Source organism: Meles meles, chromosome 4, assembly GCF_922984935.1.
Source record: "Meles meles chromosome 4, mMelMel3.1 paternal haplotype, whole genome shotgun sequence".
In the NCBI taxonomy this organism is placed as follows: Eukaryota; Metazoa; Chordata; class Mammalia; order Carnivora; family Mustelidae; genus Meles; species Meles meles.
The window spans coordinates 78,980,033-79,006,852 of NC_060069.1; the positions used below are offsets into that span (position 1 = coordinate 78,980,033).

Below are 26,820 nucleotides of genomic sequence, written 5' to 3' on the forward strand. Positions count from 1 at the left end.
AAACACTATACTTAAATTTATAGAATATGTTTATAGCAATAATAGAGAGAGACTAAAAGCATCAATAACAGTAAAATAAATTAGCTAAATTGCCAACTTAAAATGCTAGAGAAAGCAAGCTGAAAGAAAGTATAAGAAAGGAAATAATAAAAATAAAAGCAGGCTGGAAAACAGAAAACTAAGATCTAATTAATAAATCATCAAAATTCTCACTCTTAAAAAATAATGAAACCATTTAACAAAGAAAAGTATACAAAATAAAAATTTAACAGGAGGAAACAATCAATGGAACAGAAAGGAATTACCAAACTCATAAGAGACTACTTTGCAGACCTCCACAGAAATAAATTTGAAAACGTAAGTGAAATAGATAATTTACTAGGAATATCCACTTTGCCAAAATTAAAATATTTAGAGATTAGAAAGCTCAAAATACAAAGTTTCATGAAAGAAACAGAGAGTTATCAATTGCAAAAATGGTATCAAGTCCATACTGCTTCATAGGAGGAAATCTATTAAACTATCAAAGAGAGTTCTACTGTGAAAATTATTCTTAAGCATAGAAAATGAAAAAACAGAAACAAAACTTCCAAACTGTATTTATGAAGCAAGCATAACACTGATATGCAAAAAAGAAAATTATTAACCAATATCACATGAACATTAATATAAAAACTAAATAAAATATTGAGTACAGAATGCAACATTATATTAAAAAATAACACACCATTAAATGGGATTCATCAGGAGCGCCTGGGTGGCTCAGGGGGTTAAAGCCCCTGCCTTCAGCTCAGGTCATGATCCCAGAGTCCTGGGATCGAGCCCCGCATCGGGCTCTCTGCTCTGTAGAGAGCCTGCTTCCTCCTCTCTCTCTGCCTGCCTCTCTGCCTACTTGTGATCTCTGTCTGTCAAATAAATAAAATCTTAAAAAAAAAAAAAAAGGGATTCATCAGTGGTTATATAATATTAAAAATTCAATACTGAAAATTCTTAAATATGACACAGCATATTAATGATCTAATGATCATATCAGCAGATACAGAAAAAACATTTGACAAAATCCAACATCCATTCATGATAAAAACTCTCAGTAAACTGAGAATAAAAAGGAACTTCCTCAACTTCTTTTGTAAAGAATATCTACAAAAACCCTACAGTTTCACCATACCTAATGGTAAGAACCTGAAGCTTTCCCACTAGTATCAGGTACAAGGCAACCAAAGTTCCAGCTCACTCCTTCTTTTCAACATCACACTATAGTCCTAGCAAATGCAATAAGATAAGAAAAGGAAATAAAAGGTATGCAGATTGGGAAGGAAGAAATAAAACTGTCTTTGTTTGAAAATAATGTGATGTATGTAGAAAATCTGAAAGAATGAATGGACAAAAGAACCCCAGGAACTACTGTGAAATTAGAGAAAGGAACAAGTAGAATCTGAAACAAAAAACACAATACCACATACATTAGTACCCATAAGAACAAAATACTTAGGTATCAGTCTAACAAGTATGTACAAGAGATATATGTCAAAAAGTATAAAATTCTGATAAACATAAGCAAAGATGAAATAACTAAGTGGAGAGATAGTCCATGTTTATGATAGGAAGACACAACATTGTCAAGATGTTATTTCTTTCCAACTATAAATTCCAGGCAATCCCAATCAAAATCTCAGTTAGCAAGTAATTTTGTGGATATCAGCAAACTGATTTTGAAGGTTGTATGGAGAGGAAAAAAAGACCCAGACTAGTCAGCGCAGCATTGAAGAGAACAAAGGTGGAGGACTGATACTACTCAACTTCAAGACTTACTGTAAGGCAACCGTAATCAAGACTGGTAATTGCAAAAGAATAGACAGATCAGTGGGATAGAAACGAAAGCCTAAAAGCAGAACCATACCTACAGTCAGTCTTTGACAAAGGCACAAAGGCAGTACAATAGAGAAAACAGTAGTCTTTTCAATAAATGGTGCTGGAACAGCTGGACATCCACGTGCAAAACAAAACAAAAAAATCAATCTAAACAGATGTTATACCCTTCACCAAAATTAACTCAAAATGGACCACAGAGCTAAACACAAAACAACAATAGTAAAACTCCTAGAAGATAACTTAGGAGAAAATTTAGATGATTTTCAGTACAGTAATGGCTTTTTAGATAATACCATCAAGGGCATGAGCTATGAAACAAATAGCTGATAAACTGGACTCCATTTAAATTAGAAACTTCTGCTCTGTGAAAGACAGTATCAAGAGAAAGAGAATATAGACCATAAACCTGGAGAAAATGCTTGCAAAAGACATATCTGATAATGAACTGTTATCTAAAATATATAAATATATATATTTATATATATATATATAAATTCAAAAATAAGAAAATAAACAACCTGATTTAAAAAATGGCCCAAAGACTTAACAGACATGTCACCAAATAAGATATACAGAGGGGAAATAAACATATGGAAAGATGTTCAAATCATATGTGATTAGGAAATTGTAAATTAGGGTATAACTACACACATATTAGAATGGCCAAAATCCAGATCACTGACAACATCAAACGCTGATGAGAATGTGGAGCAACAGTAACTCTCAATGACTGCTGGTGTGAATGGAAAATGGTACAGCTACTGTGGAAGACAGTCTGACAGTTTCTTATAAAACTAAACACTCACAGTATACAATCCAGCAATCATGCTTCCTGGTATTTATCCAAAAGAGCTGAAAACTTTTATCTGCACAAAAATGTGTGCATGGGTGCTTGTAACAGCTTTATTCATAATTACCAAAACTTGGAGACAGTATATTTTAAGTAGGTGAATGGATAAACTGTGGTACATCCAGACAATGGAATATTATTCAGTGCTAAAAAGAAATGAACTACAAGCCCTGAAAAGACACGGAGGAACTTTAATTGCATCTTAGTAAGTGAAAGAAACCAATCTGAAAAGGTTGTATACCATATGATTCAAACTGTAGGACTGTCTAAAAAAGGCAAAACTATGGAGATGATAAAAATATCACTGACTGCCAAGGTTTGGAGGTGAGGGAGGATAAACAGTTTGTGTATACAGGTTTTCAAGGGTAGTGGAATACTCTGTAATGGTAGATATATGTGATTATGTATTTATTCAAACTCTCAGAATGCATAACACCAAGAGTGAACCCAAATGCTGTAATATAAACTCTGGTCTTCTATGATGTACTTGCATAGGTTTATCAACTATAACAAATACACAGTTCTGGTTGGGGACGTTGATAATCAGGTAGAGGCTATGCATGTGCAGGGCAAAGAATTATATGAGAATTCTCCATCTGAACCTTCTCCGTACTTTTGCTATGAACCTTAAATTTCTCTAAAGAAAAGAAGGCTTATAGAAAATAAATGTTAAAACAATTTTAAAGATTAAGAAAAATATCTCAATTTTAATATGGTTATCTCCATAGATGCTGAAAAGGCCTTTGGCAAAATTTAACACCCAATACTAATACGAAGGAAAAAAAACACTTAAAAAAGGGGAACTGGGGGCGCCTGGGTGGCTCAGTGGTTTAAGTCGCTGCCTTCGGCTCAGGTCATGATCTCAGGGTCCTGGGATCGAGTCCCGCATCGGGCTCTCTGCTCGGCAGGGAGCCTGCTTCCCTCTCACTCTCTCTGCCTGCCTCTCTGCCTACTTGTGATCTCTCTCTGTCAAATAAATAAATAAAATCTTAAAAAAAAAGGGGGGGGGAACTGATAGATAATTAAAATAAAACACATATCTAAGTATAAAGCCAGCATCTTCCCTTAATGGGGGAAAAAAGAAACAGGGATTTTTGTTAAGATTAAGACTAAGGCAAATATACTACTACCCTTATTACTATTTAACAGAGTACTGAATTAGAGCCATAAAAACTTGAAAAGGAAAAACACCTTTTACTTGTTATAATATATTAATATACCTCAAACACACAAGACAATCAATGTTAAAATCTCAAACAAAATAATTTAGTAAGGTAGCAGTTATTTAATTTAAATAAATACACCAAAATTAATAACCATCAGATATATACACACTAAACAGATGACATAATGTAAAGAAAATCTCATTCATAATAGCATCAAAGGAATAAACATAATAAAACATGCAAAACCTAAATGAGGAAAACTGTAAATAATTCTTGAAAGCTGCAAAAGTAGGCAAAAACCATGAATTTTGGAACACAGAAAAAAAAATTTATAAAAAAGAGCACATAAATTAGTTCCAATTATAATTTTGTTAGATATGCTAATAATACAACCATCAACCAGCAAACAAAGAGAAAAAAGGTTTTCCAGTTAATTTGTTTCTGCAATCTGGTTTTCTGATTTACCCTCAATAAACACATTATGAGACCAAAAAAAAAAAAAGCAGGCTTGATTCAGTGGAAAGACATTCCTCATGCTTGGATAGGGTATCTCAACATCATCAAGATGTTAGTTCTGTCTAAATTCATTTGTAAATTTAACACTATCCCATTAAAAATGCCAAGAATGTTTTTTATACAGCTAAACTGATACTAAAGTTCAAAGGAAAAAAACAAGTACAATACTTTTTACACAGAATTTATATTACTTTGATCATCACACAAAAAAATTTACATGAACTATTTGCAAAGGAGAAATTATTTCTGATGTCCTATATGCACATTAACCTCGCTACGAATGAATAATCATGGGTGTAGACCATTTTTTAGATGGTAATGTTTTCTTTGCTTTATGGGGTCCGAAATCTCTCTCCAGGATAGTGCAGGAGCAAATCTACCTTGAGGTTATTGATTAGAAAAAGAGGTCTAGATTGAAGGGCAGCAGCACGTTCACCAGCTGAAAATATACAGTGTTGTAATAAATAAGTAAAGAGAATCTATTCAATTTCATAAAAATACTACAGAGAGTAATTCTCATAATTTTAGATTTTTCAACCTTGTTACTGAATTCTCTATATAGTGAGAGAAGAAAATTTTATTAAAGCAAAATATGTAATTTTCAAATAAAATTGACAACACCTTGATTTAAAGAGAAAAAACTTCAAGTAAGCCATTATTAATCAACTAACAGATCCAAATTGATCCCAACTGGAAAATGGGCAGAGGACCTGAATAGACATTTTTCCAAAGAAGACCTACAAATGACACAGAGGTATATGGAAAGATGCTTAACATAACTAATCCTTAGGGAACAACAAATCAAAACACAATGAGATACCACTTCAAACTTGTTAGAATGGCTATACTGAAAAAGACAAGAGATAATAAGTGTCATCAAGAATGTAGAGAAAAGGGAACCCTTGTGCACTGTTGGAAGGAATGTAAATTGGTACAACCACTATGGCAAACACTATGGAGATTACTAAAAAACTGAGAACTAAAAATAGAATCACCATATGATCCAGCAATCCCACTTCTGGATATGTACCCAAAGGAAATGAAATTAGGATCTCAAAAAGGATCTCGCTTCATACAGAATTATTAACCAACACTACTGTGAATCATCTCATAATATACAACTATCAAATCATGTACAACTTAAACTCACCAAATATTCTATGTCAATTATGTCTCAATAAAGCTATGGGGAGAAAAGACCCAAATAGCTTCATTACATTCTCTAACTCCATAAACATATTTAACCTAAAAATATTTCACCATTTTCATGACATACTACTTTAAGCATCAGTCGTCTGAATTGGCTATTAAAGATTTCTTACATACAAAGTAAAATTTAATCTCCAGTTTAGAGTGAAAATTTAATCTCCCTATCTTAAGGGGAGGAAAAAAAAATAATTTCAGAATATACATGCTACTAAGTTTGACAACAGTAATTCTAAAATAAGCAATGTATATATTCCCTCACTAAATACAAGCATTACATGTTCTAGAGATGCCTGAAATTTTAAAGAAGTTTTAAAGGTGTATTTTTCCCAGAATCTTTCAGTAAAATACCCAACATGTTGCCTTTTAAAAAATCTTTAAAATTATATAGATTAGATATACAACAATATACCTAAAGATAAAAATGTAAAATACCTGGCAACTTGCAGGCTTGGGTCAAAAGACATTAATAAAATACACATGGAATAACATGCAAAAGTTCTTTGTAAACAGTGAATAGTTATACAAGCACAGAACATTATTAAACCAGCAAAAGTCAATTATAAAGCAACACAGATATCTGTGCTATCATTTATAAGAGCATGGTGTTTTTTGAAGTTTATGATGTTCAACTTACTAAAAAGTAGAATTAAATTTTAAAAATCTAATGTAATTTTGCCTTCTATAAGCTGGAGTGGATTCAATCCTTCTGAATTAGTAATATGTATATTTTAAAAGGCCAGCTTTTTAGTTTACTAAAAATGGGAAACATTATTCATTCATACATTTGACCAACAAAAATTAATTGAGCACAAACAAGAACGCTCTCAGTGCCAGAGATACAAGAGTAAACAAAACAGATTAAAAGGATCATTCATTCTAGATGCTATGATGAAAAATAAACTACAGTGAGGCCAACAGAAGCAGGGTGACTAGTTTAGAAGCTATTGCAATAATCTAGATGAGAGATGGTGATGGCTCAGTCTAGGGAAGTGACCACAGAGGCAGAGAACGAAGATTCTACATATGTTTTGAAGGCAGAGGCCCCAGAACTTGTTGATGGAACTACTGTGAGAGATGAGAGATAGAGCGGAGTCAGGACTCCTTAAAAACTTCAAGGAGTTCAAGGACTCCTTGAAGAGTGAACAAAAGAAGATTTTAGAGGTTAGCTGAAACTTGGAGAAGAGAATGACACCGAAGTATTTCACTGTTTTTGAGGTTTTGGCTTAGAGGTGGACCATGGTTGCAGCAAGACGTGGCTGAGTCTCTCAGAAAAAAGCCTGTGGTCTTTTTGGCCTGATGACCAGAGAAAAGAACTCAGGGGCAGCACTGCCACTGGTAGTAAGGGGGGATCTTGGAATAGAAAGAGCCAGAGAAAGGGGGTGTCCCAATTCTTTGTAAATTCTACCTAAGTCTCTAGTTGACTGTCAAACCATGTTTGCTCGGGACCTATTCAAAGCAGTTTGAAGAAAATAAAACCGTACTTATCTCATAGTTTCAGCCTGTTTAAAAATAAAACTCTTTAAATATCTTTCTACCCACTTGTAGTCCTCTTTTCTGAGGCATTTCTTCAGGACAGAAACTTGCAGGAACCCCTGGTCCCCCTCGGAAAACCCATTTCTCCAGTTCACCTTGCAGTTACAACATACAACCAGGAAGACAAAACCCACAGGGCGAAACAAACTCCAGTGCTCAATTTACAACCAATTTTCTCCTGCAAAAAGCAGACCAGACCAGTCAGAGCTACCATGGACCCCAGCCCTGACCTTTAACCCACTTTCCCCCCTCTTTATAATGTTAAAAAGTAATGCCCAGGTGTGGAGACTTAACACTAAATAAAACATTCAATGTATGAAGAAGCAAATTCTTTCAACAGTGCCTGTGCGCCCAACTTCCTGTGTTTCCCTCTCCCTATATATGTGCTTAGATGTCACTCCTTTCCTACCTCAGCCCCCTCAAAAGCTTTCCCCTACCACTACTCAGGGAGCTGCCTGGTATACCTCTAACTAAGGTTGTCTTCCTCATGCCCAGGCATGAGCTTGCAATAAACACTATCCACACATTCCTTGTCCTCGTGTCTGTTTCTACATGCATGAGAGTCAAAGAACACTGAAGTCAGTAACATCCTATGTAAAGCAGAAAAGAGAATAAGGCAGATTTGAGGAAATTACGGCAAAACCAACTCCCTAAATTTGGGGCCATAAATCTGCAGAGTAAATAAGATCAGTAAACCCCAAATATGAAACACATGAGAAAATCATGCCTACTCACATCACAAACTACTGAAAACCACAGACAAAGAGAAATACTGAAAACCATCAAAGTAAAATAACACATTCCATATAGGAAAACAATAATTTCAATGACTATGAGATTTTCATCAGGAAAAATGAAAGCCAAAAGACAGTAAGTGTCATCTTTAAAGGGCTGAGGATAAGAATTGTGAAAGGTATCAACCCTAACTAATTCATATTTATAAAACACTATATCCAATAACTGTAGAGTGCACATTGTTTTTAAGTACACATGGTATACTCATGGACATAGAATATAACATGCACTGAAAACAACTCTCAAAAAAATTTTTAAAAATTGAAATCATATGGAAAGTATGTGTCAACTTCCTTGTCCAAAAGATATGGAGTAACAGACAGGGACTGGATTTAACCTCCTGTCTAGAAATAACAATGAAAGACAGATAGAAAGAGGAGGGAAGGGGAGAGGTGTGTGTGTGTTGGCAGGGGCCGGAGAGAAAGCGAGCAAGAAAGAACTTTAAAACACTGAACTGGCGGGGGGCACCTGGGTGGCTCAGTGGGTTAAAGCCTCTGCCTTCGGCTCAGGTCATGATCCCAGAGTCCTGGGATCGAGTCCTGGGATCGAGCCCCGCATCGGGCTCTCTGCTCTGCAGGGAGCCTGCTTCCTCCTCTCTCTCTGCCTGCCTCTCTGCCTACTTGTGATCTTTGTCTGTCAAATAAATAAATAAAATCTTAAAAAAACAAACAAACAAACAAACAAAAAAAACCACTGAACTGGCGGTAATGAGGAATGATCCCCCTGAGATAGGAGAGAAAGGAGTGTTGTAAGATTGCTACAGTTGCTGGTGGTGCAAGGAAAGAAAACCCTAGTGGACTCCTGGTGGAAGGAAAGCCTAGTACTGGGTTGAGAAGATGGAGCTCCCAGTTCTGAGAGACAAAGACACCTACAGTTTATAGGACAGAGTACCAGAGATAGAGCTGCACAGAGAACTCAGTGACCTGTGGAGGATCCCCTTTAAAATACTGATTGGCAAACACATTTGAGAAATTACCTGAGCCTGGGAGAAGAACCATCTGATCCCTACTGCTAAAATAATACTTGGTATATGAAATAGATTTAGTAAAAAATGTTGAATGTTAAGTGAATTCAAATATCTCTGTGCCTTTTTTAAATCTAAATTATACAATAAATTGGGCGCCTGGGTGGCTCAGTGGGTTAAGCCGCTGCCTTCGGCTCAGGTCATGATCTCAGGGTCCTGGGATTAAGTCCCACATCGGGCTCTCTGCTCAGCAGGGGCCTGCTTCCCTCTCTCTCTCTCTCTCTCTCTGCCTGCCTCTCTACCAACTTGTGATCTCTCTCTGCCAAATAAATAAACAAAATCTTAAAAAAAAAAAAGAAATGCAGAATTTATTTAAATTATACAATTTAAATATAAATTATACAATTTAAATATAAATACCATAAAAATCTCTTACAAAGTAAGGAGGTAATAGAAAATAAAATGTAAGAAAAGACAAGCTTAGGCAAAACATGTAATGCTAAACCCACATTATGAAAAATACTTACCTCTTTATGTTTTTAGATATCTTCTTAATAAGTAATTTTAATTCATATTACACAAAATGTATTTATGAATATTTACGGCAACATATGTTTATAAATGTGCTTGCCTTCCTAAATGAATACTATCCAATAAAGTTACCCAACTTTAAAAAGTAGCAATATCCAACAATTGTATTCATATATACAAAAATTCTTTCATCTAAATCAACAATGATTTGCTCAGCCCTATTTATTTTTCAAGGTTTCTGATTAACATTTTCAGAATGTCTTCAGGATGACAATAATAAACAAGTCATCTTTTATTTATTTATTTTTTTCAAGTAGGCTCCATGCCCAGTATGGAGCCCAATGGAGGGCTTGAACTCATGACCCAGAGATCAAGACCTGAGCTGAAATCAAGAGTCAGAAGCTTAACCAACTGAGCCACGCAGGTGCCCAAAACAGGCCATCTTTTAAAAACAATTGTAAAAATCCCAAAGCCTTATCAACCTTTCAGAACCACTACGTGAAACTGAGAAATGATGACCATTTCAAGCATTACTTAAGAGAATTATAACGGAAGGAGTTAATTATCTCCTATGGACTAACTTTGAGCCAATAAAAAGTACACTTAGATGGAGCTTCTACTATCACATGAAGAATTATAAGGAATTTATAGGCTTTAACATATTCCTCTCAGGAGGTACTTTAGGAACCACTATAAAGAAAGTATTTAATTTCACAAGTATTAACATTTAATCAAATTCCCTAATATTAATTTAGAACTAAAACTCACCTTTTCATTTTTTTTTTTTTTTAAGATTTTATTTATTTGACACAGAGAGAGATCACTAGCAGGCAGTGAGGCCGGTAGAAAGAGAGCGGGAAGCAGGCTCCCTGCTGAGCAGAGAGCCCGATGCGGTGCTCAATCCCAGGACCCTGAGATCATGACCTGAGCCAAAGCAGAGGCTTAACCACTGAGCCACCCAGGCATCCCACACCTTGCTTTTTAAAAAGATTTGTTTAATTTATTTATTTTTCAGAGCACACATGAGCAGGGGGAGAGGGAATAAGCAGACTCCCGCTGAGCTGGAAGCCCAGCGTGGAGATCAATCCCAGGACCCTGAGGTCATGAGTTGGAGGCTTAACTGACTGAGCCACACAGGTGCCCCAAACTAAAAATTATCTTTAATGAGCATATGTAATATATCATTGGGATACTAACCAAAAAAATTATTTGAAAACATTAAATGTGTATGGTTTTCCATCCAGATAACATCTGATTATAGTTTGCTTAGATGAACTGAATATACTAAACGTATTATATAAAAGTAGAGAAAGTTAGCCTGAAAGACTTTGTGTAGTAAAAAGTTCCCATCTTTCTATATAAGAATTTGCTACGGGGAAAATTGGGTGTATTTTACTTGGCTAAAAACTACAGAACTAGGTGTCAGGAATGAGTTTCAGTATATACCTTCAATGGTATATAAATGCACATTTACACAGACTATTAGTGACACTTATTCATCCAACCAACTGTTATAAATAAAGACTCCTAACACCAGGGTATCGTGCTACTTTGGGAAATAAAAAGTTGACAGACCTTACCTATAGGGGTTTATCATCTAATAGAAGGAATCAGGCACGCAAATGGTCCTAATGAAAGATTTATAACTGCTATGAATAAAGCTATAATATATACAAATTTAAGAAAATCCAATCCAAAAATATATAAAAAGTACACTGCATTCAAATGGTGTTTCTCCCAAAAATGTAAATAGGATTGGCTTAACATTTGAAATTGATCAGTGAAATTCAACATATGAACCAATTCAACATACCATCTCAAAAGATGCAGAAAAAAAACATTTGACAAAATTAAACATTCATTCCTGATAAAAACCCAAAGGAAATCAGGAATAGAAGAATTCGTCAACCTGAAAAGGGCATCTATGAAAAATCTACAATTAACATCTTGCATAATGGTGAAAGAATGAATGTTCATCTCCGTAAGATCAGGAATAATCAAAGGATATCCACTCTTACCATTTCTATTCAAAATTGTGTCTGCAGGTTCTTATTATATTTATTAACGGTAACTAGGATAATAAGATAATAAAGCAAGAATAAGAAATAAAAGGTTTTCAGATTTAAAGGAAAAACAAAAACTTCCACTCAGAGACAGCATAACTGTCTCTATAAAAAATTCCAAAGAATTTTACAGAAACAAGCACTCTTTAAATGAGTTTAACAAACTGCAGGATAAAAATTCAATATTCAAAAAAGAATTGCATTTCTGTAACAATCAGAATAATCTTAACAAGTAAACGTACTACTTATAATGACACCCAAAACATAAAATGCTTAGGAATAAATCTAACAAAATATATGTCTATATGCTAAAAACAATAAAACTGATGAGAGAAACCAAAGAAAAACCAAAGACTGACAGCTATACTATGTTCAAGGATGGAAGAGTCAGTTCTCTAGAACGCTGATCTGTGGTCCATATAACCCTAATAAAAACCCTCTGCTACAGTTTATATAAAAAGGAAAAAGAACTTGAATAGCCAAAGCATTCTGAAAAAGAAGAACAAAGAGGAAAGACTCAGTAACTAATTTCAAGATTTACTATTGCAGAGCTATAGTAACCATGGCAGTGTGGTATTGGCAAAAGTATAGATAGAAGAAGATCAATGGAACAGAACAGAGAATTGAGAATAGACCCGGTCACATGAGATCAACTGATATTTTACAAAGTAACAAAGAAAATTCAGTAGAGGAAAACTACCTTTTCAAATAAATAGTACTAAGACTATTAGATATTCACATGCAAAGAAAAGACCTTAACCCATATTTCACACCATATACAAGATTTAATTAAAAATGGACCAGATCTAAATATAAAACCTAAATTATGAAAATTCTAGAAGAAAACACAGAAGCAAATCTTTGTGTTTTCTGCTTGGGCAAAAGATATGACACAAAAACTGTAATACATAAAGGAAAAAACTGATAAATTGGACTTCAGCACATTAGGCACTTCTGCTCTACAAAAGATACTGTTAAGAGAATGTAAACATGCCACAAAATGTGAAAATATTTGCAAATCACATATCTGATAAAGAACTTTTATCCAAAATATATAAAAACTCTCAAAATTCAGAAACTAAAGAACATATAATTCAATTTTTAAAAATGGGAAAACAGGATCTGCAATGGCAAATAAGCACATGAAGAGATGTTCAACAACATTCATCATTAGGGATATACAGATTAAAACCACTGTGAGACACCTTTACACACCTACTGGAATGACCAAAGTAAAACAAAAACTAATAATGCCAAGTACTGACAAGGATGTGGAACAATGCATACATTTCTCATACATTGCCTTTAGGAATGCAAAATGGTCGAGCCACCTTGAGAAACAGTTTGCAGTTTTTCATAAAGTTAGACATGAAAGTATCATATTACCCAGCAGTCCCAGTCCTAGGTACCTCCCAAGTGTAACAAAAACTTATATCCATACAAAATCCCTTTGGACAATGTTTTAATGGTTTAATTCATAACTGTGCAAAACTGGAAATAATCTAAACACCCTTCAATTAATGAACCCACACAATGGAATATTACTCTGTAATAAAAAGGGAATAAATTACCAGTATAAGCAACAACATGGGTGAATCTCAAAAGCATTATACTAGGTCAAAGCAGCCAGACTCAAAAAGCTATGTATTACCTGATCCCATTTATATGACAAATTAGAAAACTCAAAACTATAGGGACAAAAAATAGATCAGTGGTTTCCAGAAGGCAGAAGTGATAGGAGGGGTTTGCCATTAAGGGGTTGGGAAAATTCTGCAGGATGATAAAATTGTTCTACATCTTGATTCTAGGTGTTATTATACAACTGTATTTGTCAAAAATCAAAAAATTGTCACTAAAATGGTGTATTTTACTGTATGTACATTAATAATTTTTTAAAATCATTGTTTGGAAAATAAAGAGGCAAGGAGACACAGTCAAGGAGAATATATCAAGGAGAACATATAAAGTACATACCTGACTTGTAGTCAGAATATATAAATAACTCTCTGAGTCAATATTATAAATAATTCCTTTTTTAAAAATGGGGAACAGACAGGAGCAGATACTTCACAGAAGTATACAGATGACAAATGACTACATGAAAAGATGCTCAACATCATGAGTTATCACAGGAATGTGCACTAAGGTCAAATGAAATTCAACACATTGAACAGGATGGCTGAAATTAAACAAAAAAACCCCAACAACATCAAGTGATGTCAAGGAACAAATGAGACTTTCATACATTGCTTATGGAAACACAAAATGGCACAGCCACTTCAGAAAACTTTAGCACCTTCTTATAAAGTCAAAGCTACACTTAACTATATATATAACCAATAAATCACATTTCCAACTATTTATTCAAGAGAAATGAAAATATGTTTATACAGAGTTGTCCTCAAACATTCAGGTAATTTTTATTCAGAAAAACCATAAACTGGAAACAACCTACCTGTCTACCAATTGTTGAATGAATAAACAAACTGATCTTGCTATACAATGAAATATTACTAAGCAATAAACAGAACTGATGCTCATATAACAATGAGAACAAACCCGAAAAGCACTATACCAAGTCAAAGAGTCTACATACTGTATGGTTCTATTTATATGGCATTCTGAGAATAGCAAAACTATAGCAACATAAAGCAGATTAGTGGTTGCTAAGGTCCGGGATGGGGAGAAAAGAACTGACTTCAAAGGAGTATAAGGGGCCTTTCTGGAGTAATAGAAATGGTCTTTATCAAAAATTTTGGTGATACTTAACACAATTGTATATATTTGTCAAAACTCATTGAATTTCATATTCAAATTCATTGGGGGAATTTTATCATGTTTAAATTAATCTTTCCTACACCTCCATAGGTTTTCTACATATCTACCAGAACAATCAAAAAATAAAGACAAATCAAAAAAATTTTTTTTAGTTACCTTAAATCCTACTGCCTAGGGATAATAGCCATTATTAGCATTTTGATATACATTACCCAGGATATTTTTCAATATAACTTTGGTTCAATTACAACTTTAACTTTTGGTCAAAACTAAAATACGATCAGATCTTTCACACTGTTCAGAAGCCTCTATTTTTTCACTTCCAAAATATATCACAACTATATTTCTGTTCCAATAAATATACTGTGTACATTAAAAAAGAAAAACAGATCATGCTATGATCCTCCTAGCTGTAAGTGAACACCAGATTCTTACCGCATAATGTCTTTTTGTTGCCATTAAACATTTCAACATTTGCGAAACTTGTTTTTATTACCATATAACTAAATTTAATTCTCAGGTCTTGGATTCTCTAAGGAATATATTTTCTTGTTTTGCTAAATAAAATTTAAAGAAACCTTTTATAAAAATAGAACAAAATCTTAACTCTTCTGGACAAGACAAAAATAACTGTTAATATTAAATAAACATTAATGAAAGAACTTTTTGGAAGAGAGAGGATTATTTGTTGATTTGTTACCATCAACTCTTTGTAAATTTGGGGGAAGATGCTGTACTCACACACAAAAAGGGCTACTCTATTTAAACAGTTTTTTTTTTTTTTATTATGAAAGAAAAAAGAAACCCCAGGGTCTAAAATGTAATGAGTGATCCTATTAGTTCCACCAGACTAAAATCATACAGTCTACGTATGTGGTCTTTTCAGCCACATCTGTCATGAACCATTTTACATCACAAAATGCAAAATACTGAGCACTGATTTACTAGATGAGACCTGGGAAAGAATTCATCGTTTGATTTCCCCCCTTAAAGAAAAACTGGCTCATAAGAAGATAGGTGACAGTTCTTTGTAGAGCATACTCAGAACTTACACATTTTAGAATCAAATCATAATAATCTGAGCAATAAAGAGAAAACTATGATGAAATAGAAGATGAAATAAAATGAAAAACAAAAGAAATCTCAATCATGACTTTCTTAAAATTCAAATATTTTGCTTGGCTAGGAAACATGCATTAATTATTAAAAATTATAATATGTATAAATGTATAAAAGTGCTCACCACATAGTACATGCTCAATAAACGGCACTTATTAAGTACTTCATGAAACACATTTTTATTAAGCATTTTATATACTGATCTGATATTCCTCAAAATACAAAAGTTTCCAGCTACACTAAAATGGCATTTTTACTTAATATAATATGTATAGTATAGAAGAGTTTTGAATTTATTATTTCTTTGACTTATCTGAAATCTTCATTAATCACTTCTTGGTAAATTTCTTTACACGGTGTTATTTTAGCCCCCCAAAATCCAAAAACTGGACCCATAATTTTTCTTATAGGAAAAGGCTAGCTGTCATCCCGAATACTCTAATGGCTTAAATTAAGAAATATTAATGGGTGATTAATAAAAAAGCTCATTATGTAATTCTGTTTTAGATAAATTATTTACAATGATTCTAAAAATACTGAAAAAAAAATCCACAGCACACTTGATATATAAACAAACATCCAAATCTTATACACTTGTCAGTCTTTGAATAATGAAGTCTGGGGAAAAATAAATTCACAGACACCCAAGTGAATTGGCAACTGTAAGTGACAGAAGCCCTTCTAAATCCTCTGTTTACACTGGGGATTAGTGGAGTAGATTTTGAGTTGCAAACTGAACAGTCCATGGTCAAGGGAACCTGCTCCCTGTCAGCCCGCAGGGCATAAGGACAAAGCATGGTCCTGGTAGGAAGTGACCCATAAACGTATTCCTACCCAGGATTTATACAAAGCCAGTCTGCCTCACAGAAACTCCATATGACCATTAACTGGCCTGCATGGCCTGCCAGGAGGCCTAATTACAGGTCTACAGAGCCCAATAACAAAAGCTGAAGGGCTTTAGCCTAGGGATGATCTGCTTTATACTGACTTGAGAGAGTCCATATAGAGGACCCCAAAGAAAGAGGTTTAGCTTTAAAATTCTCCCCAGAGATCCAGCATTGTACTCGAGTCTAGAAAGCCCACATGCAACATACTTCAGCTAGGCTTAAACATACCACCCTCTCAAAATTAACATTCAACTACTGTCTGCTTAACATCTGCTCAAACATGGCAAGTTGCTGTGATATTGTTAGACTCTAGCTGATAGCTTTTTACTTACTAAATATTATTAAGGATAAATAATAGTCATTCAGATATAAACATGTAACTGATACTAAACAAGTAACATACTTTTTAAATGCAATTTACTTAACGATTCTCTTTAGGAGTACTACTTTATCTTTTTGTATTAACACAGAGCCAAAAATCATGTTCATTATTGGAAATTGGAAGTTAATTTAACAAATCAATTTGATTTCACATAAAAGCTATTAAACTTTAGGTACAATTTCTGAAATTTGCAGAAACCATTCTATGAAAAAAAGTTTTAACCAATGCTCAAGTCAATTAAACTAATTAAAAGTTTTATTCATTTGTTTCTTTTAAAAAGCCCTATTCTTAATTCTTGATAACTTCTTCTGTTTATGTATGTTGGTAGGAGGGGAATGTTTTGCTCACTGTCTCTTCCTTGATAATAACCTCATCACTATGGTGATGCCATAAAAAATTATTCCTACTCACTAATGATTATAGAACACTCAGTTACATGTTAGGTGCTGTTCTAAACACTTTATTACATTATTTAGTTCTCATAAAAATTCTAAAGGTACATATTATTCTCATTTCATAAATGAAAAAACTGAAGTTCAGCAGACTTTAACCTCTCTCATGGTTTTATGAGTAAATGATGGAGCTGGGAATGGCACCCAGGCCATCTAACTTGAGAATTTAACCACCATACTATATTGCCTTTGATATCAATTGCTAACATTTACTGAATACTTACTATGTATCAGTATTAATATCTCCAGTTTATAGTTGAAGAAACTAAAGGACTACTTAAAAAGTTAGTTAGGGAGGCTGAGTATGAATCTAGACTGCCAACATACTATCAAGCAGAAACCTCCTACATGGGGAAAAAGGAAGTCTAAAACTACTTATTTTATGAAATGGAAATTAACTTTTCAATCACTTGGTTGATTTTTTTAAGTCTGCCCCACATGAAAGCTTTTCTCACAATAAATCAGCCTATTTCTTGGAGCCACAGATCAGTGATCAGAAAACCTATAGAGCAAAATCTCTGTTGGCTTTAAATCAGGGTAGCAGAATGGTTTTCAATGCTCCCCGGAAACGGTTCAACATTATTGTGGCAATCTCCTTTGTTATTCTCAGAATCACAAATATTTACAGTTAGAATGGAGTTTAGAAAAGTACTGAGACTTCCAAGATCACATGGCTATGAAGAGAAAGGGTAAGGAATAGGTTTCCAGGTACTTAATGGGTAACTAAGAGAATAAAATCTAAATTTAACATGCAGCAGAAGAACTGGGATGGAATGAGGCACTGCTAGCTTATTCCTAAGCTTAGCTCCTTGCCTGGGCACAGTGTGCACGTGTGTGTAACTCATCTGTGTTTCACAACACTAACCAGCTTCTATCTCAGCAAGTGAGGCTGAAGAACAAAACATTATTGATCATAAAATGTTACCAGGATTTTTCAAAATTATCAGAAATTTTGCTATTATGAACACTCTAGTAGTTATGGAAAAAACCCTTTTTTTCTGGCTCAGACTTGATAATTTTTTATTATCAATTAGAAAAAGCTCATTTCAGAATCAAAAGTATGCTTGAGAATAGAAATTATTTTAATATAAGGTAACTAGAGCACCATATCTAACAAAACAAAGTATTTATTTGGTAATATTTTCTTTATTTCTTTCTGCCCAACATAACTCAGGGATTTAAACTATGGAGATAAATAACTCAAGAGTCAGAAATAACTGGATTTGAGTCCTGGTATTGTCACTTACTAGCTATGTGGTCTTTTACAAACCATTTATGCTTTCAGGATATTTGTAAAATGGAATTAATTAGCTCTCCATGCTGTGATGTGAGTCAAATGATAAAAAAATTATGAAAGTATTTTTAAAACTATAAAGCAAAACAAATAGCGTTGTAGACATTATTTAGAAAATAAAATATTACACAGAAATTTTATGATAAAGATTATTTACCATTCACGCACTAAAGGAAATTTCTATTTTTTCTTATAACACTAAAGATAGAATTGTAAAGGTTGCATGTGTCAATGATTCTATTAAAAGTAAAATAAAAAAAAATTTTAGAGAAAATTGTATCTTAAAACCATGTTATAACAAGTGTCATCTGATGAAAAATCTTTACATTTTATTTTATTTAATTCTTTTAAAAGATTTTATTTATTTGACATAAAGAGAGATCACAAGTAGGCAGATCTCTGGTGGTGGGGGGTGGGGCAGGAAGTAGGCTCCCCGCTGAGCAGAGAGCCCCATGCAGGGCTCGATCCCAGGACCCTAAGACCATGACCTGGGCTGAAAGCAGAGGCTTAACCCAATGAGCCAGCCAGGTGCCCCGAAAAATATTTACATTTTAGAAAAATCTCTACCCTAAATTCTTCTTCAGACCTATCATACAGATGGCATAAGATTATACTGTGTTTTTGCAGAAAACCCCAATGTCTGGACTGCTGGTAACATGTCAAACAACAGTGAAAGCAAAAGTGATGGAGGCAAGTCTTTTAAGTACACTTACTATCTTCCTTCTTCCTCCTATGTGACATTCATGTTCCGTTATCTTTTCTGTCATGCACTATCTTAAAGTTTAAAATTAAAAAGTCAGATTATTGACCAATATCTTCTACTTTATAAGTCAGAGAATTTTTTTGTGTCTTTTAAGTGAATCAGTGGTTCAAATGAGCATACCACCATTTAAAAGGTTTAGTTATCAGTTATGTCCAGATTGTTTCTTCACAATGCCTTGTTCACCAAAGATTAATAGCTGGATTCATAGCTGGCATAGTACCACTCTCTACAGATGCTGCTAAAACTCCTGGGAAAGACTTAGAAGTTTTAGCTCTGGTTCCCGACCACCATGTTTATTATTTCACTGGGAAATAAGTTCAACACTCATTAAATAATTAAATATTAGTATCAGCTATATGTGAGTAAATACCAGTAGACATGGTATACACAGACAAGGACAAAAAGAATTCAAAAAAGAAGAGAAAGATTATGTGCTGACATGGTCACAAAAGTCATCTTATTTGAGATTCGTTTTAAAGTGTTTAGAGGTGGGAAGAGGAGGAAGGAAGTAATTTCTACAAGACAAAAAAATCATATGCAAAGATTCATAGGTAGAAAAGAACAAGTAACTCAAAGAATAATGAGAAGTTTAGAAATGAATTCTAATAAATATAGAAAAGTCTGTGGGTCCACTGTACAGAAACCTGGAACCTTAAGCACAGAAAAAATTAATTTGTAAGAAATTGAAGGCCAATGACTAATTTTGAGCCAATGTAGTAGCATGACCAAATGGTGGCTGAAGAAGAACCATCTATCAGTGGTAATCACAAAAAGCAATGTGGAAATAAGCATTTTCTGGTGGCTATAATGTGCCAGGCTCTGGGCTAGACATTTTACACATTATACTTATCTTCACAAAAATCCTATGAGGTAGTTATAATCTTGCCCCTTTACAAATGAATAAATTATGGTACAGAGAAATTCCCAAAGCTAAATACTTTCAAAGAGGTAATTTAAATGTGTGATGTGGTTTAGCTGACACAATAGGGGACTATAGTCATATATTGCTGATGAAAATGTAATATCGCACAGACACTGGCAAAGTGTGGTGGTTTCTCAAAAAGTTAAACACAGAATTACCAAATGACCCCACATTTGCTCATCTAGGTATATACCACCCAAAACTATAAAATAGGTACACAAACAAGTACATATATATGCATGTCGATAGCAACACTATTTGCAACAGTCAGAAGGTAGAGTAATGCAAATTTCCATCAATAAATGAATGGATATATAAATGGTGTACATACAGACAATGGAATACTATTCGGCATAAAAAGAAATAAAATACTGACACATGCTATAATGTGGCTGTACCATCAAAACATTATGCTAAAAAGCCAGACACACAAGGTCACACATTGTATGATTCCTTTATATATATCCAGAATAGATAAATCCACAGAAACCCCAGAGCAGATTGGTGGTTGCAGGGGGTCCAGGGAGTGGAGATAAACTGCTTCATAGTTAAGAGGTTTTACTTTGGAGTAATGGAAATGTTTTGAAAGTAGAGAGAAGTGGTAGTTATATAGCACTGTAAATCTATTTAATGCCACTGATTTGTTCACTTTAAACAATCACGATTAATCTTACATTATGTGAATTTCATCTCAACAGATTACTTTTTTAAAAAATAGAGAACTATAGTAAACAAGAAAACATACACATTTGTCATATTCCATTTTTAAAAAATACCTCTGTTTTGGTTAACCAATAAACACCAAGGTCACAAAGAGCAAGCAGTCTAAGTAGGCTTAGAACCCTTCTACTTTTCACTACCATCTTTGGAGAAGAGAACTGATGTTAGGGACCAATTAGGAAGTTATGGATTAACCTATGGGTGAAATGTTTGGCATCTAGACTAAGGAGATGGCAGTGGGAAAGATACTAAAAGGATAAATATAAAAAATACTTAAAAATAAGATCATTTATTCTAGTTGAATCATTGCCTCTTAAGAAGTCAAAGATAAAAAATTTCAAAGTTTTGCACCATAATAAATGGGAGAATGGTAAAAGCATTTTTAAAATGGAAAGAAAAAGAAAGCATGGCACAAACATTTAATAGGATTTACTCTATATCATAGGATAAACCATTACCTGAGGTTACAACTTAAAGACTCAATCTTACAAATTTATACTATTCTTCAACCTTTTGTGTCCTGTTGCCATTTGCAAACAACAGAAAAACAATTCTAGATATAGTCTTAATTTCACATCACCTTTGAATTAAAAGTTAAACAAGAGACATGAAATTTAGTTTCGACTGTAATTTGGTTATGAACACGAAAAAAAATTCTATCTAAATCTGAAGATTTAGCATAATAAAGTATAAATATGTAAGTTTAATGTATAAAAGTATGATCATAACAAATAAAGTAATATCTATGACTTCAAGTTTATGTTTAGCATAATATGCATGATACCCTATAATTACATTTTGCTTAATATTATTTCACTCATAAACATGTTTTTCGAAATCATACTACCAATAATTGTTGCCAAATGTTCTAAATATATTTTAATTTCAAACCAATAAAATTATTAACAGTCACTCATAAATCAGTAACAATACAATGGTTACATATAAAACTTTCTTTGGGATCTGAAGTTAGAATAAAGGACTAAGGAGCTTCAGGATTTCTTTATACAGAAACCCTATCTACCAGATTATAGTAACTATAAAGCTGAAATAAATCCTGTCTCAAGAATCTAACATACAGCCTTAAGCCTTTCCTTGTACTCAATTTTAAGGCCCCAAAGTCAGGATGTTTTCTCTGAGAATCCAAGTAAACTTTCTCCAATGTGACAAAATGGGTGCTACCAAATCTTCTTATACAGGTACCTCAATGTTCATAGAAGTAGGCTAGACTTTAACAGCCTAAGCTCAAGTTCATCATGTTCCCCCTTCTTTTATTCATTTGTTTTTAATAATACCATGAACACCTTGTATTCTCCACTGAAAGACATCTAGAACTTTGAAAAATTCTATATTTGTTTTTATGCTATTCCCCTATCCACCCACCACCTACTTCTCTCCAAGTCTACACGTTCTCATTAAAAGCAGTACTGGATGTTTTCCACAGGGCTGTAATATGTTATGTTATATTATAAAGCAATATATTCATAGAATTGGCATCAAAAAGCAAAGTCTTCGTAAAAATCTTCATCAGTGGAAATAGAAAGTAGTGCAGTCCTTTTGCAAAACAATTTAGCAAAAAATGCATTAAAAAGTCACTCTACATATTAATACACTTTAACTTCATAAACTCATTTCCAATTAATTCCAAGAAATTCCAAGAAATCAATTCCAAGAAAATCAATTCCAAGAAAATAAACTAAAATATAGAAAACATAATTTGTAATAGGATATATATCACAGTGTTACTGGTAAGAGCGAAATGCTGGGGACAACATGTTAAATAAAGAAGAAAATTATTAAGTAAATAATGCTACATGTAGCTAAGGTCTGTCCTTTGCTTATCCAGCTAATATAAGTTTTTAAAATTGTAAATTGTCATAATATTTTAAATGTGTCTCAAATTCACAGAACCTAGCTCTTTATCCATAACAGAATTTAGAAATTTAAATTAAAATATGAGGGATAACAGCTGGGACCGATATAAACAACTTATACACTATGAAGTTTCAAGTATCGGATCTGTTTTATAATATGCTTCAAAATCATATTAAAAGATAAAGATAACTGTATAAAAATCATGAAATGAAATTCTTTATAGTTATATTAATGGAAACAAATATTTTCTGGACCAAGCACCATAAAAATTTTCTTTAAAGCAAGAGTTTGTCCATACTCAAATTATCTACTGGACATTATTTTTCAAAGCAAAATGCTACTAAAGAATCAATGTACATCATCTGCATGATCATATTAAATTTATCTTACAGTATATTTGAGTTAAAATATGAAAAACCTGATAGTAAGCAAAACTATAATATTATATAGAAATTATAATTTCTAGGGGCGCCTGGGTGGCTCAGTGGGTTAAAGCCTCTGCCTTTCGCTCAGGTAATGATCCTGGGGTCCTGGGATCGAGCCCCGCATCGGGCTCTCTGCTTGGCAGGGAGCCTGCTTCCTCCTCTCTCTCTCTCTGCCTGCCTCTCTCCCTACTTGTGATCTATATCTGTCAGATAAATAAAAAACTTAAAAAAAAAAGAAATTATAATTTCTACATAATTAAAGATAAAATGAGTAATATTAATACATAAAATGGACTGTTAAAGTATTATGGAGTGATATAGAGACTCACAGTCAAAATATTTATCAATATTTATCCCTTTATTATAAGTTACTTCTGTTAGTGATTTATGAAGCTAGTATATCAGGTACACTGGTGCTCCCAATCTTTAAACTGTGGACACTCTGTGTAGAAGCTAAACCAAGAAATCTTTGAATCAATATGCACATATGTATTTTCTCAATCAATGAACACTAAAAATATAACTACTAACATCTGGTAGTCTGAAATTATTTTCGATGTTAAAATAGAATTCTCACTTTCCAATTGGAAATTATGAACTCTTTACAGATCTTTAAAAAGTAAATAATTTTAAGAAATATGTACTAGTTTGGTGTTATTATTCTAACCCTACCTCATGCTTAACCTTGATAATTTATTTAAATAAGCTATATACATTTTAAAAGCACAACAGGATTCAAAGTAAAATATCAGTACTTAGAAAAGATAACATTGATCTTTTTTTTTGAAAAGGTGATATATTTAATGTCTACATAAATCTGAGCATTATATGTAAAATCAAAGTCACTGCATTACTGTATCATTGAAAAATAAAACATACAGTATTATCAGGTTAGGTGGTATCCAGAACAGTCTAAGAGTTATAGTCCAATGCAACTGGAAAAACTATTATATTACATTTACCTTGTTTTCTTTAGAACAATGAAAACATGATTTAAACTCACACTTTATACAAAAGTTAAATCAAAACAGAACATAGTCCTAAATGTAAAAGCACAAAAGTTTTAAAAGAACATACAGGAGGAGATTTTCATGATGTGATGTGGGTTTAGGTAAAGAAATTCTTAAACACGCCACCAAAAGCACAGTTCACAAAAGACAAAAATCAATAAACTGGACTTTATCAAAATTGAAGCCAATTTTATAAATAAAAAGGTAAAGAATGACCTTCTAGCATTATACTGTAGCAATAAGTATTTCCTATAAAATATGGCCATATATATAACCTAAATTTCATAAATTTGTAAAGATATATGAAAATAGGTATTTTTTCTTTGACCCACTTGTAAGCATGTTAAGATTTATTTAGTACTTTTTCATTTAAATAAATTAGGCAAACTTACCAGCAGCTTCAAGAACCAGCTGCAGTCTGGCTTTGGCTTGTTCAGCTGGTGGCTAAAATTCAACCATAAAAGACATTTACAGGTCATTTTAATATATAGAGCTTTAAATTCATGTATTATTCTGCAAATATCAGAAAATTTAGAAGACTTTATCATAGCACTATTAATATCCGCCCACATTTTGACAAAATTCCACACAGCAGCTCAACCAATCTACTGAGTCTCTCACCATAGTAATCAAATCACACTTCTCATTATATGAAGCAAGAATGAATTTCTTTCATTTTTTTACTGGAAGAGTTTTGTTTACTATCCAACATCAATCAGCAATAGAGTAAATCAGCACCTAAATAGCACCAATTAGCAAAAGCCTAAAAACTGCAATGTAATAATGAGGCAAAACCCACACTACTAATATATTTAACAACATATTATCAGGTTCTGTTTTTTTTTTTTTTTTTTTTTTTTTTGTCTATGGAAAGGTGTAAAGTGACCTATTAGAATTTAAGTAGCAATTTGACCTCCAATACTTCAGGCAAGTTGCATCCTAAAATCAAATATTTTCTGCTTTCCTAACTATTTGAAAGATCTATTTTAAAACAGATCCAACACATAAGCCATAACATGGGTGTGTCAAAGTTATAGATTTTTATGAAAGACTCATTAAAAACTCTTTTTAACACTTAAGACTGTACTTCATTATACATTTATAAAGATGTCAGCAAGTGACTAAATAACCTCATGTTTAAATATGATACCATCACTTAAGATTTAACATTTTATAAGATATATTGTAATATTTCTCAGTGAAAAAATGGTTTGAATGACAGAATTAAATACAATATAGAAAGAAGATGTACAAGGTTTAAGAATTTGAGTGGTGCTTCTAAAAAAAACCTAAGAAACAGGATGGAAAAGTAGCAGTTAAGACAAGAAGAAAGACAGGGAGAGTCTTTCATATCCTAGAACAAGGGTTAACAAACTATGGCTCTAGACCGGTGACCTGGTTTTGTAAGTAAGTTTTATTGGAACAGCCATGCCCCTCTGTTTGTATAGTGTGTATGGGTGCTTTTGTGCTCAGTCCAACAACAGCAGAATCAATTTTTTCATGGCAGGAAACTTCTGGCCAGCAAAGCCTAAACTATTTACTATCTGGACCTTTAGGGAAACATTTGCAGATCTTCCCATAGAAGACAAAGAGACTCAGAACAATTTGAAACAGTAGTGAAGGAGAGGAGATCTGCACTATTTTAGCGATTCACTTGATGATGAACTGAAAGGAATGTGACTGGAGGTTACTAGCTCAGTGAGAAAGCAATGAGAGACAATGAGGGCCTGAGGTGGAGCAATGGTGGTAAGGCTGGACAGAAAGAACTAGATTTGCAAAATAATTACTTAGTAACATGAAAGGACTGACTGGATAGGACCGAAGGAGGAACTGACAAACTTAAAACCAGTACTTTATGTTATGTGTGTAGAGAAAATGCTACACAAGTGAGCTTTATAAAGTTACCAAGTACTGAAAATATGTAACCTCCAGTTAAGATATCACAGCAAACTATCAATAGAAGACTGTGCCATCTCCTGAATACAAGTTCTCTAAGAGTTATAAACTCAACTGCCTATGGGGGCCAAGCAGTTAATATAAACATTTATGATGACAAAAGGCAAATGACATTTGGCCTCAGCATCAGGGAGCACAGTGAGGGTGCAGAACAGTGCAGCACGTGGCCTACTCAAGGCAGAAGCTGAGACTCAGCACCAATTCACTGTTGTCATACAGAAATGCAAACTCAGGGTTACAATATTCTTTGATTTTTCATGAGACTTTTAAAGTTTCCATAAAGACCCTACTGTGTGGGACAAAGAGTACCTCTAAGAGCCAGGTTCAATCCCAAAACAGACAATTTGTGACCTCTGCCATCTACTTAAAACACACAGTAAAAACGTGATACTTTGTGCAATATAACATAAGTAGAATGGCATGAAGGAAGTGATATTCTAACTAGCAGGTCTCAACCAAGCTAAGAATTATGAAGCATACATTTCAGAGTGTCCTAGGAAGTCCTTAGATAGAAAAATGTTAGACACTCTACTGGTTAAGATATTTCATGAGAGGGGCACCTGGGTGGCTCAGTGGGTTAAAGCCTCTGCCTTCGGCTCAGGTCATGATCCCAGGGTCCTGGGATGAAGCCCCGCATCAGGCTCTCTGCTCCACAGGAAGCCTGCTTCCTCCTCTCTCTCTGCCTGCCTCTCTGCCTAGTTGTGATTTCTCTCTGTTAAATAAATAAAATATTAAAAA

General features: G+C 33.6%; 1 protein-coding gene across 2 annotated transcripts in view; it reads right to left on the bottom strand.

Moving 5' to 3' along the window:
• The window catches only part of RSRC1 (arginine and serine rich coiled-coil 1), a 428,947-nt gene that overhangs the window by 152,221 nt on the left and 249,906 nt on the right, over window positions 1–26,820 (bottom strand). For both annotated transcript variants that reach the window (XM_046001270.1, XM_046001269.1), the window contains exon 6: window positions 24,519–24,570. In XM_046001270.1, coding sequence (XP_045857226.1) covers window positions 24,519–24,570 — 52 coding nt within the window. The remainder of the gene's footprint in view (window positions 1–24,518; window positions 24,571–26,820) is intronic.